At 41.7% G+C, this 18,730-nt stretch overlaps 2 protein-coding genes across 10 annotated transcripts in view; one reads left to right on the top strand and one right to left on the bottom strand.

Annotated features, from left to right (window-relative positions):
- CCDC92 (coiled-coil domain containing 92) overlaps positions 1-10,511 on the top strand; it is a 214,835-nt gene extending 204,324 nt beyond the window's left edge. For all 9 annotated transcript variants that reach the window (XM_034790794.1, XM_034790791.1, XM_034790793.1 and 6 more), the window contains 3 exons: positions 6,050-6,195; positions 7,687-7,728; positions 8,771-10,511. In XM_034790794.1, coding sequence (XP_034646685.1) covers positions 6,050-6,195; positions 7,687-7,728; positions 8,771-9,546 — 964 coding nt within the window. In that variant the 3' untranslated portion in view covers positions 9,547-10,511. The remainder of the gene's footprint in view (positions 1-6,049; positions 6,196-7,686; positions 7,729-8,770) is intronic.
- Positions 10,512-11,569: 1,058 nt separating this feature from the next.
- DNAH10 (dynein axonemal heavy chain 10) overlaps positions 11,570-18,730 on the bottom strand; it is a 104,450-nt gene continuing 97,289 nt past the window's right edge. Inside the window, exons 70-76 of the mRNA XM_034791440.1 lie at positions 18,145-18,316; positions 17,655-17,786; positions 16,104-16,315; positions 15,843-16,010; positions 15,138-15,318; positions 12,748-12,893; positions 11,570-12,266 (exon numbers count right to left, since the gene is read on the bottom strand). Of these exons, the coding sequence (XP_034647331.1) occupies positions 12,120-12,266; positions 12,748-12,893; positions 15,138-15,318; positions 15,843-16,010; positions 16,104-16,315; positions 17,655-17,786; positions 18,145-18,316 (1,158 nt within the window). The 3' untranslated portion in view covers positions 11,570-12,119. The remainder of the gene's footprint in view (positions 12,267-12,747; positions 12,894-15,137; positions 15,319-15,842; positions 16,011-16,103; positions 16,316-17,654; positions 17,787-18,144; positions 18,317-18,730) is intronic.

Genomic DNA, 18,730 nt, shown 5'->3' with positions numbered 1-18,730 from the left:
GTCTTCATGTAATAGTGACAGTGCTCTGAGTAGGGAGACAGTTGTTTAGTTCATTTCTGTTGACCATGGGGGAACTCCTCATTAAAGCATTCATGGCACCATTATCCTGTTCAATAATACTTTTGGTGCAGTAAATAATTCCCAGATTACAAACATTCCCTGGCAAAGCAACGAACAAAACCCTATTGAGTGAGGACAAAGAGCTAAAGTGTAAAGAGCAAGCTATGTATGCAACATAAAGAATGAGCTGCTTCAAAGGCACCAAAAAGAAACGTTGATTGTTTCTGAACATAGTGTGCTTTGTAAATACTAGACACACCAGGAAAGGTTAAGGTATCTCCCATTCTTTTCAAAATCCTCCTTTGGTCTGCACTCTTCTGGGGTGTCGGGCCCTGACCTTTCTAACCTCTTCCCTCTATTCCCTGCTTAAATCCATGCTTGTGAGCCTCTTCCGGAAGTGTGTGGGAAATGTTTAATATACAGACGCTCCCCAACTTATGCAAGCGTTCCGTTCCGGAGCACCTTGCGTAACTCGAATTTTGCGTAAGTCGGAAACATATACCCAACAATTACGCAAAAAAAACCCCAAAACCCCTCCTATTTCTAGCTTATGGAACTTTTCCGTAAGTGCGGATTTGCGTAAGTTGGATTTGCATAACCCGGGGGGTGTCTGTATTCCTAGTTTGTGATCATCTTGGCCTAGAAAATTTAGCCCAACCACAGACTAAGAGTGAATCAGTAATAGAGGTCCAGCTTGTTACACAGCCAGGTTTATTCAGGTTGATCCTTTCTTATGCTCATATGATTTGTGCTTTGGAACATCAGTTTCAGAATCTTTGGACTTATCATCCATAACAATCCCTTTCAAGTTAAGTTTGCATCCCGTTAGGTTACTATGTGCCTAGCAGTACAAAACAATTTGCTGTCAACCCAGGAAAATAATAATTTATACTTTTTATTTAACTGGTTTCCACTTTAACTTTACTCAAGTAAAGTTTTTTTATTCTTTTCCCAGATGAGTAAATAATATTGTGTTCAGCCCCTCTTCTCGTCCTAGACTACCAGATGGGGAGTGCGTTAGCTAATAGATATCTAGCAAAAAACATTGCAGAATTAGAGCCAGCTGAATGATTGATCAACTAGCGTCTGAGAAGCTGTTCAGCTGTCAGTTATCTGAGTTTTTCCAGTTCTTCTCCCAATCCACCCCTTGCTCTAGGAAAAGTCATCTAAATTAGGATACAATGACATTTCTGCACTGCAAAAGCATAGAATTCAAAAGGCAGGTAGCTATTATATGTCCATACCATGACTCTGTCTTCCAAAGATATAAAGTTCCCTCTTATTTGTACGGAGTGATATTTGCCCCCATTTCCAAGAAAATGCACAATTTCTTCCACAGAGACTATATGGGGTTGTTTCCACCTGTCTTGGAAGAAGGTATGGTTGGGCAGGCTAACGGTGGAATTGGGGGATGCCCGCATACCCATGGAAACTTCAGCAGACGTGAATGCTACTTCGTGTAGCATTAACTTTATCATTGCCCTTCACCTTCTGTTTTCCTCAAAGGAGGAGGTAAGGTTCAGGCATGACCACAAGGCATCCCCTGGGATTTGCCGTAGTGCGGAGTAAAAACACAGGAAGACCCCAGGATACTCTCAGGATTGGAGGGCTGTGCTCTCTTCATCATCCAGAGGAAGGAAAAAACTGCTTACCTGAGAGGGGCTGCTACCTCAGAAACGCTTGTGTATTAAATTCCATAGATTTCCCTGATTGACTTCTGCAGGGGAAAGATGTCCTAGGTCCATATTGTCAATTTCTGATGTCACATTTTCCTGCCAGCCTCATAAAACTAATCTGTTTTATTTTTTCCTTCAGACTAGTTAATCCCAATGTGATCCTTAAGACCTAAGGGAGCTATGTGAAAAAAATAACTCCTGGTGTGGAGTAATGCTACTGTATAATAGGCGCTGAAGAAATCCAGTCAGGTTGTCTTATTTTCTGACATATAGTATTATTTTGTTGAATATATTTATTTGGAAGGTTTATATATTTTGAACATCTTTTCTGTTACTCTTTGTGTCTTTAAGTCTTCTAATTTTTTCTTAAAACTTTTCACCTCACTTTAACCTACAGGCACAAAGCTGCTATCGGTAACAATTGTGATAGGAAAGGTTTCCGGATATTATTTATAGACCCCTCTCTAAAAAAAAAACTATTTTTATACACTGAAATTAACCAAATAAATCGATTGCTGATATTAACAAAAATCCTGTTTGAGCCCCCATCTGCCACTGCAGTTTTTTTTAAGAGTGAAAAGCACTGTAACCATATCTGAAAATCCTGCCATGTTTGGGGAATGGTCTCTAATGCAGATTTCATTCTGCTGTTGCATTCAGTGAGAATACAATGAGCACTTAAGAATCAGATGATGCTGTAAAGCTTTTATCCGGCTGAACTTGGCTTTGCAGAGTAGGCTACATCATTCTGAAAAGGTAATGCAACAGAAATATTGACAATGCTTAAAATTAATGGTGCCCCAAGGTCACTAATATAGCTGAAAAGTCCATTTAAAAATTATCGTCTGGCCCTGTGGGCTCTGACAAAATACAGTTGTGATGGCAACAGAGTGACTCTCAGCAAAGCCCCCTCCCTCACTTGCAAAGACTGTGCTGAACCAATCCTGTTTTACTGAAATCCAGGTTTTACCAGAGCATCCACCCAAAGCTTATTTGTTACTTGTCCAGCACAATAGTCCTTTGCTTAGAGCACTATTGGGCTATAACTTTCCATTGCTTTATATGTTATGATTATGGTGATTTAGTTGCCTACTAACTAGCTTTGTACATTGTCAGCACAATGCTGGCAAGGCTACTGCCCACCCCAGCAAAGACTGAACTAGCATTGTTAATTTAGAATTTTTTGTAAAACAATCATTCTAATCCGTGAGCTTTTTTCTGCAAATCAGCTGAAAGCTCCATGCTACACTTCCATGGAAACTGATTCCCAAAAAGCCCCTTTACCCCATTTTTGACCAGGCAACTCTTGTTTCCATGGGAATAGCAACCTCCAGCTGACTCATCAGAACTGTATATTTCAGCTCTGGCTACCAAGTAAGATCACCAAGACCCTGTTTTTTAACTACCAGCTAGATTCAAGAGGCCCCAAAAACCTCTGGTTCTCACTTTGGGGGGAGAGATGGAAGTCAAAAAGTAGTGTATGTATTTTTAGAAACATTTTTCAATTTCATTAACTTAATTTGCTGTTAATGTTCCCAAATAAAGATGTTTTTAAAAAAGTAATTACATACCTAGAAGAACATCTTTTAGGTTTTAAGTTCAAGCATTTAAGATTGCCAGTGTGACCTTAATTCTTCCCCCTTGTTTGTCCATCCTGTGCCCTGAATGAGTCAGGGATCCTGGAGCGATGGACCAGATCATGTAATTAAATACTGTATCATAATGCATATGGAACAAGAGGGAAGAAACAAGATTGCATGGGCAACCGTAAATCTGGCACTTCTAACTCTTGAGTACTTGACTTTGCCATCTTAATGGTGTTCACTTAACATAGTCTCTTGTATGTACTTTTGTCCTTTTTTTAAAGTTTAAACAAACTCTGTTATGAAAAACTGTAACACACCTCATCGTGTGTCATCAGTGTTTGTACCCTGAACCTGCAGGCAGACTTCTGCCACGGAGCTACAGGACTAACTACAATAGCTGGCAGTAGGAGAAGGCTGTTGTCCCAGCTGGGGTATAGGCTACTGGAGCCAGGGAATGCTCAGGAGTAGCTTGGCACAAATCTTTCTTCACCCTTTCTTGGAGTTTGAGGGAGCTCCTGCCCATTGTGGTGCCCCCAGAAGGGGGATTGGCCCCAAAAGCATATGCCAATATGGGAGAAGTCTGGTTCATGCTCACACACACCAGCTGCTGCAACAGTTCCACATGTTTCCGGTATAGCGTGTGTTGATGCTGTCGCTTTATCAGTATGCACACAGCTCTTTAGAATGTTTGTTGGCAATTATTATTTTGATGTGGTGCCAAAACTTTCCTGAGGCATGCAAGGAAGAGAAGGGAAATGGTGATTTTCAAACGTTTATAACTTTATCAAACCTCAACAACTTCATGGGACCAACAAATGGCACTTCCCTAGCCTGAGGGCTTTCTTCCTGCAGAATTTCAAAGACCTGCTGCAAACAGTGGAGGTGTTAGAGCTTCTCAAAAAAAAGTCACAAGAATCTTCTCATAGAAAGTGTTAGGCAACCTAAATATAGAGGTTACTACCAAATCAAAATGCATCGATAAGTGCAGCAGCACTGGATACCCACACTTCTTGGTTGTCTTGGAGATTGGCATTACTGATATTACAGCTTTCTTTACTGGAGCATTAAGTAATCAGGGAAGCTGATCTCTGGGAAGCCGGTGTTCTGTCATAATTTCCTCCCCAAACCATCTAATTCCTGGACACAACTTCCACGTGTGCAAGAATGTTCCCCTTTCCCTGCAATCTCTCCAAGAGATTTTAAAGTGATGAAGGTTCAGTTAGAAACACAGGGGCTGAGGTTACATAATACCTCACATAAAATAGAGGTATGGCAACTGTATGAATTGCATACTATCACTTCTGGCAACTACTCTGTGCAGATCACCCTGGGACTAGAACAGTCCAAAATGCCCTTTTAAAATAATCTCAAGAATCAGACCCTGACCACTGCCTTAATGCCTTTCTCCGAAAGGAGAATGTGACTACCCTTGCCACAGGTCCCATCTTGCTTTTGTCCTTGACTATACCATGCTGAGTAGAGTCCCTGTGGTCACACTGAGAATCATTATTGTCTTCCCATGAGCTGCAGTTGTTATGGTAGTGCTGTGGAAAGATGTCTTTAGTGTTGTGTAGCTGTGTCACTCAATGTTGTACTATTCATAGATTATAAAGCCAGAAGAGACCACTGTGATCATCTAGTCCATTAGCCATCTCCATCTCTTCAATGCCACAGAGAACCTCTTTTTACCTCAATGTGGGTGCTTTGGGGTAGATCCAGGCCCTAGATAACTACTGCCTTACAATCTGTAGAATCCAATGTCTTAACGTTTCTGTTTGTACCAACATTTTATGAGTACCAAAACGGATCCATATTCTCTTTAAATGACACATCCCATTGGTCCATTGTCTTGTTCTATAGTATGTCATCACAGAATCTTGGAAATTCTATCTTGTATGGAAATGTCAGGAGGCTGTTCTCCAGTACTGAGAATCCTGCAAGAAGTTGCAAGGATCTGTACTACAGTGCAGTAGAAAATGCTATAAGAGACAGAATAGCGCCACACAACGTAGAGTTCTCCTCGAGCAACCTTCTCTTAGTGCAGGTTCCATTGTATACATTTGAACAAAAGCCAACTTCCATTAGGTAACCTTAACAACAGCTTCAGTGTGTCCCAGTCCCGGAGGTTTCCAGCACCATTTGTCTCAACCTTTTGTTAAAGGCAAATGATTTGCTGTCTTGGACGTTCCCGTAATAAGGTTTCACCATACTTGGGTACAATGCACTTCAGTGCTCTGTTTCCTTGCCCTATATAGGGGGAGTTACCGCGCGTGCCTAATTTCCTGTGCCTCAAGAGGTGAATCAAAGTCCACAGTAAAACAAACCTCTATTATTCTGTTTTCTTGGAACTCCACTTTTATCTTGTTAAGGGATTAGTGCCTTAAAGCCTGTCTGGAGCTAATGCTTTAACTGTGTTAACTACAAACAAATGAGCACCCTGTGCCCCTGCCCCGGCTCTCAGCATGGAGGCTGCTGCCTAGAATGCACTCAGACTTTCTATGAAAGTTAATGACCAGTTCCAATACTAAGTGTCATTAAATACTTTAAACAGGTAATGTGAAATGCCTTTTACTCTTTGTGGGCCTGATTCTGCTTTTGTACTGGTTCTACCCTAGTGTAACTCCACTGACATTATTGGAGTTTCTCCTGATTCACCCAAGGCTAGAATTGGACCCTTATATCTGCAGGGTAACTGTGTGCTATAACTCTGACTCTCTTTAATAACAGGTTCCTAGATGTCAGGATGGCAGCTTCAAACCTGGAGAACCAGTTGCACAGTGCCCAGAAGAATCTGTTGTTTCTCCAGCGGGAACATGCCAACACACTCAAAGGTTTGCACGCTGAGATTCGACGACTGCAACAGCATTGCACAGGTAGTTACATAAATACTGCCAGCAGTGTTGCTACGAACACTCAGCAGCTCAGCTTTGTGCAGGCTTCACTCCCAAGTCCTCTCCTTCCTGAAGCCATTTGAAATACTATTTCACAATAGTATTCAAATATTATTTGACCAACTGCACTTTCAGAAGAAGCTTTGTATTATATTGGTATTATATTTTAGTAATCGCATAAAAATCTGCAGGTTCAATCCACTTCTCAGTTTTGAAATCTCCATAAAGCATCGTCTCCTGTGTTGTATTTAGCTCAAACAATGTACATTTCTGAGTACACAAACTATTGTCATAAATAAAGTACAATTGTTAAAATAACTGAAAAGTGTGTTTTTGTAAAGTGTTCTCATGTATTTCACGTACATTGGCTTACTTGCTAATATGGTAATCTGCAGTGGATCTCTTAATTCAAAGTAGAAAGGTTCTGCTATAATTTATTATAGCAAATAATAATGTACAGTAGAACCTCAGAGTTACGCACTGACCAGTGCACCACACACCTCAATTGAAACCGGAAGTATACAATCAGGCGGCAGCAGCAGAGACACCGCCCCCCCCCCCCCCCCCCCCCCCCAAAAGGAAGTACAGTACTGTGTTAAAAATAAACGACCAAAAGAATAAAAGCAAAGCAGCATTTTTCTTCTGCATAGTAAAGTTTCAAAGCTGTAGTAAGTCAATGTTCAGTTATAAATTTTTGAAAGAACAACCATAATGTTTTGTTCAGAGTTACGAACACCCTCCATTCCCAAGGTTTTCGTAACTGAGGTTCTACAGTATTGCTGTTTTAAGGGCTTATAAAAATGTTTGTAGTGCAAAATATGTATGTATGGTCTAGCAAAACTATAATTTGAACTCAGGTCTAATGTGTTGGTGAAAACTGATTTTGATTTAGTAGCAAAGATCACTCTTACATTTCTACTGGCTCCATTTAATATGAATTATTGTACCAGCACCAAATGAACCATAAAAACCCTGTAAGGTCCCAACTAGTGTGTATTCCCAGCCAATGCAGGATTTTTCCCTATGGTATATTCTCCAAAGCTCTGTCCAGTCAACAACTTTTAAGAGACTATGTCACAGGATTAGTGTACAAGTGTGCATTGGGCTCAAGCAAAATATAGCCTATTAAACTAATCAATGGCAAACAATGCTAATAAGTGAACAACTGGACAGAACAGATTTTACTCTTCAGTTTTAGTCATGAAAATCATTTTAAGTATTTACATAATAAACAAACACTTAATTCAATAAAATTAAACCCAAAAATTAACATGTGCAGCTGCAGGATACAGGGGTAGTTTGGGGAGCATTTTCTGTAGCTTTCTTTAAGTCACTGGCTTTTTAAATCTGTTGAAGCAGCCTTTTGTTACTAGAAACATCTATGAATGCAAAAGACAGTTCTAACCTCTTTGCAGATATGCTCTATTTTAATCATATGTAATGTCCAAAAAATAAAACAGGTTTCTTTTTTAGATTTGACCTATGAGCTGACTCTGAAAAGTTCGGACCTGGCAGGTAAGAAATGCAGTGCAGGTGATGCTTTTCATGGTCTGGTTAACATCTTCCATCTTTGGTGTGGGGTGTGTGTGTGGGGGGGGGGGGGGGTGTGTGTGGGGTAGGCATGCATTTTTTTTTTATAACGCACGTATATAATAATACTTTTCAGTTAGAATTTATAGTGCCTTCCAACCCAGGATCCCCAAATGCTTTCTTACTTGCTAAGCTTAATTTCTGAGTGCTTGTGAAGTGTTCCTATCCCAGGGTCACAAAAGAAGCCTATGGAAGGACCAGGAATAGAACCCAGAACTGCTGACCCCCATTTGTTTGTTTTAACCACCAAAGCATCATTTCCCTTTTCCAATACAAGAAGACAGAAACTATAAATACTCTCACTCTGCCCATAAATCACATTCTTGAAACTGTGCGACTACTGTAGCTGCATCACAGATCTGGAGAAAACTGCCAGGCATTTCAGATGTGCTGTGCTTCAGCTTCTGATAGTTACGACAGTAATGTTTGCTGGGGATAACCCCTAGACTAGGAAAAGGGTACAGTTAGGCCTCACAACATGCCTTTGTGTTCAGTATTTGATTGTACCTATTTTACAGAAGGATAAGATGAATATGAAGAGATTAAGTGATTTGCCCAAGGTGTCACGCCATGGCAGTGGGGCAGCCAGGAATAGTGCCCAAGCGTTCTGACTTGAAGAGCACTCTTCTAAGTATTAGCTCACCATAACATTTATAGACTTTCTAATGTGGTACAGCCAGGCATTCTCCTAGCCAGGTTAATGAGTTCTTGTTACTCTTGGTGGCCTTGCAGGATTTGCCCATCCTAAGCTGCTGAATGTGGCATTGATCTTGTATCTAATTTTTTGTTGAACTAAGAGCTATCGTGTTAGCTTTTAAACTATAAAGTGGTCAGGGTATTTCCAGAAGTTAGTCTTTGGGATATTCTTACGTTCTGAGAATGAATTTTAAAGAAAGGAGTTGCATTGCTCATTTTTACCTAGCGGCTATAATTAGCTTGAAACCATTTACTTTTCCTGTTCTTCTAGAAAATGGTAATTCAAGAAGCGATGAACTCAAAAGAAAATGTGAAGCACTTGAAGCTCAGCTGAAAGTCAAAGAAGCTGAAAATAATGAATTATTAAAGGAACTGGAACAAAAGACTGCAATGATAATGGTGCTGGAAAACACCATCAAAGAAAGAGAAAAGAAATATTTAGAAGAGTTAAAAATGAAAAGCCATAAGCTAAATATGCTGTCAAGTGAACTAGAGCAGCGAGCAAGCACTATTGCATATCTAACGTCACAACTGCATGCTACCAAGAAAAAGCTTATGAGTTCAAGTGGGACTTCTGATGCCACCCCATCTGGAAGTCCAGTATTGTCCAACTACAAGCCAGCTCCTCCCAAAGATAAGCTACCTGAGACTCCCCGGCGCAGAATGAAAAAGAGTCTGTCAACACCACTAAACCCGGAGTTTGAAGAGGCCTATAGATTAGGATCGGATAGTCGAAAGCTGCTGTTGCGGGAGCCTGTTGATGCTATGCCTGATCCCACTCCATTTTTATTGGCCAGGGAAACTGCAGAGATCCACCTGATCAAAGAGAGGCCTTTAGTTATTCCACCCATTGCTTCAGAACGCACATCAGGCCAATCACACAGTCCAGCAAAAGAGAAGCAGCACAAGGCACATATTGGTGTGGCACATCGAATTCACCATGTAACAACATCCCAGCCTCAGCCTGAGGTTGAAACATTAGCAGTGGATCAGGTCAATGGAAGTAAAGTGGTCCGAAAGCATTCAGGGACAGACAGAACTGTATAAGTGAAATGATTGATGTGATGCTCTATTATTCTGTTGCTGTTTATGCACTGTGATCAAATAGGATAAATCTCATCTGCAGTAAAGTTTCTTTTAATGCCCCATGCATGCCAAATTTTTTCCAGATCTGTCATTAATAATTAGCCTACTTCAATGAAACACAAATGAGACTCTCTGTTCATATTGCAAAGTATATAATTACTAAATGCTGTGGCCAAATCTAGGTGTACCTGACTGCTTGCTTCTAAGTACTACTCCATTTACTATAACTGTATATGTGGACAAAAGCACAGGCTACAGTCTGCATTATTAATCAATATTAATGAAAAAAGATACTAATTATAAACCTCCAGCAATATGTATTGGCTGTTAATGTTTAAAATGTCAATGTTCCTTTGAAGTCTTGATGGTGTGTATGTAGCATTTCATACACAGACTCTAACTTTCATGACAAAGCCTTTCTTATGGCAGCATTGAAAATAATGCAGATGTGTTAAGATAACCTATGAGAGAACTTTTTTCAGGTGGTCCTGATCAAATTGTGTTCATATTTTTGTTACATTTCTCTCCACTATTACAAAATTCCCAACAAACTTTATTTTATTAATCCTGTATTTTGATTTGTCTCCTTTTCTTCATTCTTTTTAACAGTTTCAAATGGTCCTAATATATAACTTACTGTGGAAAGAAAACACCAATTGAAAAACTATTGTGTAAGTCTTCATGGAGAGAGTATGAACACTGTCCTAATGGAAAGCAGGCTCCTGTTTTGGTGTTTAGAAATTGAATGGTTAATATTAAGCTTACACTAATTAATACTTTGCACTATGGTGCCTTTTGTACAAGGCTGTTAAAACGCCTTACTAAGGTGTAAAAATAATACACTGCACAAAAAGTGCACTATTGAAATGTTTGTTTTTATACTTAGCCTGTATACTGTACAACAGCATAAAAACCATCAGACCTAACCAATGATTTATTTGTTTTTGTTTTAAGTTTGAAACAACTTTATGGAGACACCAGGCTCACTCTGTTCTGAGGCACACTCACGGAAGGATGCAAAACCGAAATGGTATTTTTAGAGTTATTTGAGAATGGGTTGAAGGGCTCCCAAGGTTAACATTCTCAATGTTTCAAATGGTTTGGAGAATTCCATTACTAAAACTGTCAATTATTAGCAAAGTACAAATATTCTGGGGTTTTTTTTATAAGAGGATGGGGATCTACAGTTCAAAGGAAAATTAGTTACTAAACTGTGAGACAAAAAAGGGGAATGTTTTCCTTTTTAACTCATAATTTTAAAAACTGTTTTGGTTTAGTGATAAACTAGTAGCAAATAAACAGAAATATTTAAGTAGTTTATCCTTAAACCCCTCATTCCGGATGTTTGGAAGATGGCCCTAGTTTGCAGTTCTGTAGCACACTTCAGCCATAGATCTCAAGGTACTTTACAGCCGTGGATAAATCTGCTACTCATTTTAACCCGTGTCTTGAAATGACTTACCCAAGCGACCATAGGAAATCAGTCCTGGAGAACCTGGCTTTCCTCAGGGTATTGTCATGCTGGTTTTCAAAGGATGGGAGGAACAGTGTTGTCTTTGACCTGTCCTATGTGATTCCTATGCTCCCAAAAATACTTCCTCTCTCCCAGTAACATACCAGATGCTTGCCCTTTCCCCTACCCCAAATACACACACCACAAAAACGCAAATGCAGATTTTGTATAAACATATTCCTTTAACTCCTAAATTTCTGGGAGTTAGCCTCAACACTCATTCTTGCTGTGGTATGAGTCTGCTGTCCGATAAAGCACAACAAATAGAACTGAGCAAATGACTACTCCAAAATGCTGGTAGGTCCATGATGTGCCTTTACCAATTCAAAATAAAATACTTGTTTAAGCTAATAAAAGAAACAACTTCTTAGGAGAGGTTGGAAGTAGGTACTTATCCTTTAGACTAAGGACATTATAGATCAGCCAGTGCTTTAGAAAGTAATCCAACTTCCCATGCCTGAGTCTAAAGTTTACAGTAAAGTGTAAGATTGAAGCTACAGTGATATCAAAACCAGTCTGTGGCATGACTGAACAACCCACCTCTTTGCTCTCTGAGCAGGGAAAGAATCTCTTCTAAAGAAAGACTATAGCAGGATGCAGGGGGAAGTGAAAAACGTTTCTTCTAATCATCCCAACCTATGACAGTATTTGTGTGCGAGATTTTGTTTTAAGAACTCTCCAGCCTAAAAGGCTAAACCCTTTATTTTTCAAAAGTATAGAAAAAGTTAAATACAAATTGACATAAATGGCTAAAATTCTTCTTTAAATTTGAAGACAAAATTAAATATAAGTTAAACTGCATGGTGCTTTGTATTTACTAAATCATAATGTCTTAGGAAAAATTGCTGCAAATACTTATTTTGAAAATGTCTCTGGGCCAGTTTAAAATCAGTAGAATTCTCTTGAAAACATAGGGAGCAAAAAACTTGATCCCGTGCTTCTTGGCTTAATTTGACTTCATAAGTTGTTCTCAGATATCCACCAATGCACTTTGGGTGTGGGAAATGGACAGTTTAAGGTGTCAGTCAGAGTTCAAAGTGAGACACACCCCTTGCAGCACCCAGTGGGAAATATGCTTTATGGTTGAAAGATCAGCTTCAAAAACTAAGCCAATGCCCATGGCATTTCTTCTCATGGAGGTTGTGTACACAGGTGTCCGGAATGTGTTCTAAAACAAGAGAAAAGCAGCTATTGTTTGAAGTACAACAGGGGCTCATGACTCTCTGCAAACTAATCACATGAATAAGGATCCTTAACAAGGATTAGGGGTTGCAGGATTGAACCCTTATGCCTTTAGTAAAGGTGATATAAGAAGCTTGCATTCACTATTAGAATCCTAAATCCATAATGTTAAGACAGTCTTAATTTAAATCACTGGCTGGGGCAGATAGGGGGACAGAGATGTATCAGCTTCCCCAATTTTCATTTCATACAGTAATCCTAATTGTCCAAAACTAAATGCGTCACCAACTGATAGCAACTAACAGCAGAGAAATCTAATTAAGAAAGACAAAAATGATGCCTTGTCTATTTCACACACAGTCCTCTCTAAAGCCATTTTGCTGTTAAAACAGTCACATCTGTATGTGCTCTGCCTGTGGTAATAGGAAAGAGCCTGTCAATCTATCCTTGAGGGAAGATGTTCATACCTGTAGTTTGAGCCGATGTGATTCGATAGGAATTATCTTTAAAATAGGTAAATCTACCATCAAGACTTTGGGCTTGCTCCGGGCAAGACAGCAATTCTCAATGTCCCAGTCTGCTCCTTCCAGGTATAGACCAGAAACAAAGCATCCTGCAGCAAGTAGAAAAGCAACATCTTGCTAAATGAATCCATTTGAAAAGGATTCTTTTTTGTAAGGCACATTCTCTCTGGACTAGCAAGACCTTGTTACTATGGGTTTACAGCAACCTCAGCGCACTGAAATACTGTAAGTGACTCCTATGTTTACTTACTGTGAATCAGGCACAAGCCAACTTCATGCAGTTTTTAAAATTAAAAATATCTTGAATTACACTATCTAGGCTAAACGTTTTTAAAGGCGCTCAAGCCTCAGGGCATAAACCAGCTACTAAGTGCCTGGGGCATGTTATTGTATAGCACCTCAACACCTTTGTACTATATAGAAATTTCCTCTGTCAAAGAAGGGCTATTGGAGGTGATGGACACCTGGGCTGCACTGATACAGCACTTCCTATGTCTTTGGTGAATTAATAATTAGATTGGAAAACTGAAAATTTTGACAAAGGAAACTACAAAAATGTTCAAATATTTTCCCTGATTTGTTGACCAGCTTTGATAACTACTGCTAGGCTGTAGTTATCTGTCTAAAGGTCTTTAATATTAAGGAATATAAACCCTTAGCATTACTGTCACCTGATATTTTTACTGATGAGCAAGCTAAAGTAGAGAGCTTATACTTGCCTAAGGTCAAAAAGAAAGCTACTAGCAAAGCAATAAAAGGCTCCCAGGAGTCTTGACTCCCAGCCCTCTGTTCTAAGCCTTAAGAGCTACATTTGCAAAGGCACTTAGGTTCCAAAATCCCAGATTCACTAAGCCCTTGCTTAACTGCTGCCTAAACTCACTCAGTGCCCAAGATTTTCCTGTAAAAGATCCTTAAGTGCCTATGTTTCCATCCCTGGGCCCATGCATTGCTGTGTCCCTCTAGGTGTCCACCTGCCTAAGCCCCCGTGTGAGCCAGAAAATCCACAGATCTTGCCTGCAGGGCTTGAGCTAGGCAAGCTCAGAGGCCACCTAACTCCACACAGCATGGGGGGAGGAGGATCTTCCTCATACGTTGCAGCTCAGTGATTCAAGTCCCCCCAACTGCCTGGGAGAAAGGATTTGACCAGAGATCTGGCACCTCTCAGATGAGTGCCCTAACCCCTGAGCTAGTCCAGATTCCCTCAATCTCTCCTGTCGAAGCAGTTCCACTATGTATAAATAATGAAAGAGGCAAAATGGAACAGAGCGCATGAGGCTGGTAGGTAAGGCACTCACCTGACAGACCCAGCATCTAGTCCTCTGTGCCAATGACTCGCTAATAATTTATATTAAGTGCAGTCGCTTCAACGAACGCAATTGAGGGACCTCCCCCCATCAGACTATCCTATGTGCAGTGGTTAGGGCACTCACCCAAGAGGTGGAAGACTTCTGGTCAAATCAGGCAGAGAGGGGACTTGAACTGGAGGTCTCCCACATCCCAGGTGAGTACCCTCACTATTGGGCTAAAAGTTAGGAGGCTGGTCCAACTCCTCTGTTTCTTGCAATAAATACCTTAGGCACCTGACTCCAGGAGAGGTTTCCAGTTGCAGAGCACAGCACTAGCTGCTTCTCTGCTACCTGGACTTAGGGATGGGGCCTAGCACAGACCCCTCTCCTCCACCAATGGCACTGGCTAGCTCAGGCGGCCCCTGCTCAATGTACTGGTTTTTGTGACTTCCATTCTTAGGCACCTGTCTCCCCACATTGATTGTACAGGGAGCCTAGGCCCCAAACCCAGGCTTTGGGAATCCTAGTGATTTTCTAGGAACCTAAAAGTTAGCTGTTGTGATGCTCAACATCAGTCCCTTTCAGGGCTGCGCTACCCTAGAAAATTAGTGACATCGCTCAGGGATGTGAAAAATCCATGCCTCTCAGCACTGCAGTGAAGCTGACCTCAGGCCCCCAGGCAGCCGTTGACGGAAGAACTCTTCCATTCCCTAGCTACCACCTATCAGGGAGGCGGATTTACTACTGTGCCAGGAGAGCCTCTCCCTTTGCTGTAGTGTCCACAATGAAGTGCTACAGCTGTGTAGCTGCACCTGTGCCGCTGTAGCATTTTATATATAGACAGAGCCTCACTCCCATTCCCACTGAATACCTTGGCATCAGTTCCTTCCACTGAATGGTCATGCATGACAAACAAATCCAAGTTCTTGGCTGTAAAGGCATAAGTTAAAACAAACTAATGCTTATTACCTTTATAAAATGGCCAAATATAGTGTTTGCAGCCCAATTACAAACCGCTTTTGCAAACTCTGCATTGGAAAGTGCTACCTTGCCCAGGGCGCTCGGTGACTTCCTCTGCAGTACCATACTGGGTCACTTGTGTGTACAGGGTGGAGCGATCCAGTGGCCAGCCATTTTTCCTACAGGTGGCTTGAACAAGAGCTGTGAGATAAGACTCGGGAATATGTAGTCCTGAGAGCCACATAACATTTGGTTCACCCTCATTAACCTGGAATCAATCACAAGAGAGACCTCTTTAAATTCTGAACTGCTCTGTCCCATGAGGAAAGTGCCTGCTCCTCATTCAAAAATTGGGGGTTCAGTGCTACGGAAGCTGCAGGTGCTAAGCATCGCTAAAGCTTGGCCAATGAATCTTATTTAATCAGCACTGTGCAGTGCTAGGGGGAGGGATAGCTCAGTGGTTTGAGCATTGACCTGCTAAATCCAGGTTGTGAGTTCAATCCTTGAGGGGGCCATTTAGGGAACTGGGGTAATAAAAAAAAAAAAGCTGGGGATTTGTCCTGCTTTGAGGAAAGGGGGTTGGACTAGATGATCTCCTGAGATCCCTTTCAACCCTGATATTCTATGATTCAATAACACTATACATGGTGTCATTACTGTAACTAAATGGGTTTGTTTCAAATAGCTTTTAGTTAAAGCATTTTGTGTTAGGTGTTGAAGCCTATAGACTGACTCTATTTGGGCACTAAATAATGCAGACACAGAAGAGGGTTTCTCTGTTCTCTTACTCACCCAGGATGTGTACTGGTTATACCTATTCTTAAAGTAAATCATCCAATTTCCAAGTGTTTTTAGTGTGTCAGGTGCCAGCTTTCTCCAGATGCTAGGGATCTGTCCATTAAAGAGAGCCCGAGCCACTTCATCCAGTTCACTGCTCATTCCAACTTCCCCAGCCAAGGCCTGGTGAGAGAATTTGCAGAGACAGACCTTAAGAATTTCAAAGCCCAACAGATTTAAATGAGGAGGATTCCCTTTGAAACTTAATATTCTTACTCTTTGTAGTTCAGCCAGGGATCTGGACATACGAATGATCAGTTTGTTAAAACGTTCCAATTCCTGCAACAGCACAACTGTTGTTGGCGAAATTTCTATTCCCAAAGTCTTTCTTATCTGGTCAAGATCAAATATTTGAGGCATCTTGTTTTCTATGTCCTTTGCAACCTGTCCAATATATTCATCTCGACCAATTCCACTGCCAGATTCCCCTGTAATGAAAACAATTTAGCAAGCGCTAAATAACTTTACATTTTCTATTAGTCTAAATTCAATATTACATGAATTCAAATGTTTCCTATAGATTGTTAATACTAGCAGATTCTTGTTCCTCTCCTGCAACATCTTGCACATGGGCACTGTAGCGGGGTGATCGCCCCGCTCTGGCCCTGGAAGGCCACACCCCAATCAGGCCTCAGCTGGCCCTTAAAAGAGGGCAGAGGGCCAGGAGCGGAGTCAGTCTCTCTCTGCCTCTAAAGAGGGAAGGGCCTGGCTGCTCAGGAGCTCACAGGGTACTGAAACCTCCCAGGCTGCAGGCTAACAAGGCCCAGAAGGGTACTGGGGTTGCAGAGGGCAGCCCAGGGATAGGCCAAGGCAGCAGGTCCAAACTCCCTTGCCTGTGATGAGTGGCTTGTACACTGCAGTCTGCCCCAGTGAACGGGGGCTAGATGGTGACTGGCAGTAGCCTGATAGGGAATTAGCTCTTTCCATTCATTTCTCCACCTTCAGTTCCTTCACTTGGATTCCGGGCAACAGTCCTTGCCCTTCCCCCTGTATTGGGGCAGACCGCATATGCCTGCATTCTCCACCACTCTTGTAACGGGGAGATGCTCACCTCCGTGGCGCCTCCTGCTGCCCTCCCAGGGAATTAGCTCACCAGCCTCCGGAGCGCCCTCTGCCGGCCAGTGTCTCGCCTTTCCCTGGCCCCCCGTGTCCCTCCCAGACCCCGGTGCCCCCTTCTCTTGGGGGCAGCCCCCTGGCAGTATCCCCACCCAGAGGAACCTCCACCCACTATCCCTACTTCACTTCAGTATCAGGCTACTGCCAGTCACCATCTAGGGCAGATTGCAGTGTACAAGCCACTCATCACAGGCAAGGGGGGTTTGGACCTACCCCTGGACTGCCCTCTGCAACCCCAGTATCCTTCTGAGCCTTTAACCAGGCCTGCAGCCTGGGAGGTTTCCAGGCTGGAGCTCCCCAGCTCCTCTGGCCTTTCCCCCAGCCCCGCTCCACTCTAGGTACCCTGTGAGCTCCTGAGCAGCCAGGCCCTTCCCTCTCTAGAGGCAGAGAGAGACTGACTCTGCTCCTGGCCCTCTGCCCTCTTATAAGGGCCAGCTGAACCCTGATTGGGGCATGGCCTTCCAGGGCCAGAGCAGGGTGATCACCCCGCTACAGGCACCCTGCTGTGCCCACATGGAGCCATGCTGAAGACAATGGCCATGCAAACACAACAGGCTGCCCATGTGTAAGAAGTTACAAGACCAAGGTCTTGTACATTCATGATTTACTTTTTGTTTGCAAGAACTGTATTCTAGGTGACAAAAATCATACCTGTTTGAGGTTGCAGCTCAAGAAGATGAGACCACATATCTCGAGCAGCCTGTGTATAGTATCCGATTTCAGCATTGGGATGAAGACCAAATACCTCTGGGGTATTAGCAAGTGGTAGAGACTCTAGCTCCTCTAGAACACAAAAATACATGAGGCTCGTCAAAATGCAGTGTAGTAAGATATCGCTACCAGATTTACTTGTGTAAAGGGTGTTTAAGGTTTAAAAAGTAAAGAATGTATTTATAAAATCTTTAGTTTTTTCTAAAGATTTTATAAAGAGAAGTGTGATGAGCTGACCACTAGACTCTCGCAGATCTACACACAGCTGGCCTTCTTAACCAAGGGAATAAAAACATTTCTATCAGTGCACACAATGGATGGCTGAAGTTTGCTACAGCCCTTATATAATAATAGAAATACAGAAAGGAAAACATAAGTGTAGGTACAATTTTTAAATACTAACTTGTATGGAAGGAAATGCATTTCTTACCAACAAAGTCATCCTTTGAATTCCCTTCTGGGATTTTATAATCAACCTCTTCATTTTTATAAAAATGGAATGGTTGGAATGTGTCAAATATGAAATCCCCTAAATACTCATCCATATATATGGTCAGAATGCGACGATCAAAGCTGTCAATTGCACGCCCACCGTACATGACCTAGAAATTGGTGAAACTATTTTTATATAACATGCTTACTTGCAACAAGTAGATTTTAAAACTTTTGAAAACTTCAAAATATTTTTGGCTGTTACATACTGCCCCTCCAAGAGGAAACCCTGTGCTTCTCTGGTAACTCCTCCTAACGGGGCAAAAGCAGGAAGTGCTTGGACATTAGTGGGAGTCGAGAGATGGCTGCCAGATTGTGAAGATCATGGCAGGGCTGGTCCTCTCAAGCTTGATTACTGCAAGGACCACAAAGGGTCAAGAACTCACTAAGATGAAAAAATTCAGTTTCCTCAGCAGCGTTACTGAACTATGCATAGTGTGTAAAGAAGAGAGCTCTGAAATGCTGCAACATTTCAGGAGCTTTGTAAATATCCCTTCCTATAGTTCACACTCCAGCACTGGCCT

Source organism: Trachemys scripta, chromosome 15 (genome assembly GCF_013100865.1).
Source record: "Trachemys scripta elegans isolate TJP31775 chromosome 15, CAS_Tse_1.0, whole genome shotgun sequence".
Classification (NCBI taxonomy): Eukaryota; Metazoa; Chordata; order Testudines; family Emydidae; genus Trachemys; species Trachemys scripta.
Note: the sequence above shows the minus strand (reverse complement) of the source record. Positions and strands in the feature narration are given on the sequence as shown.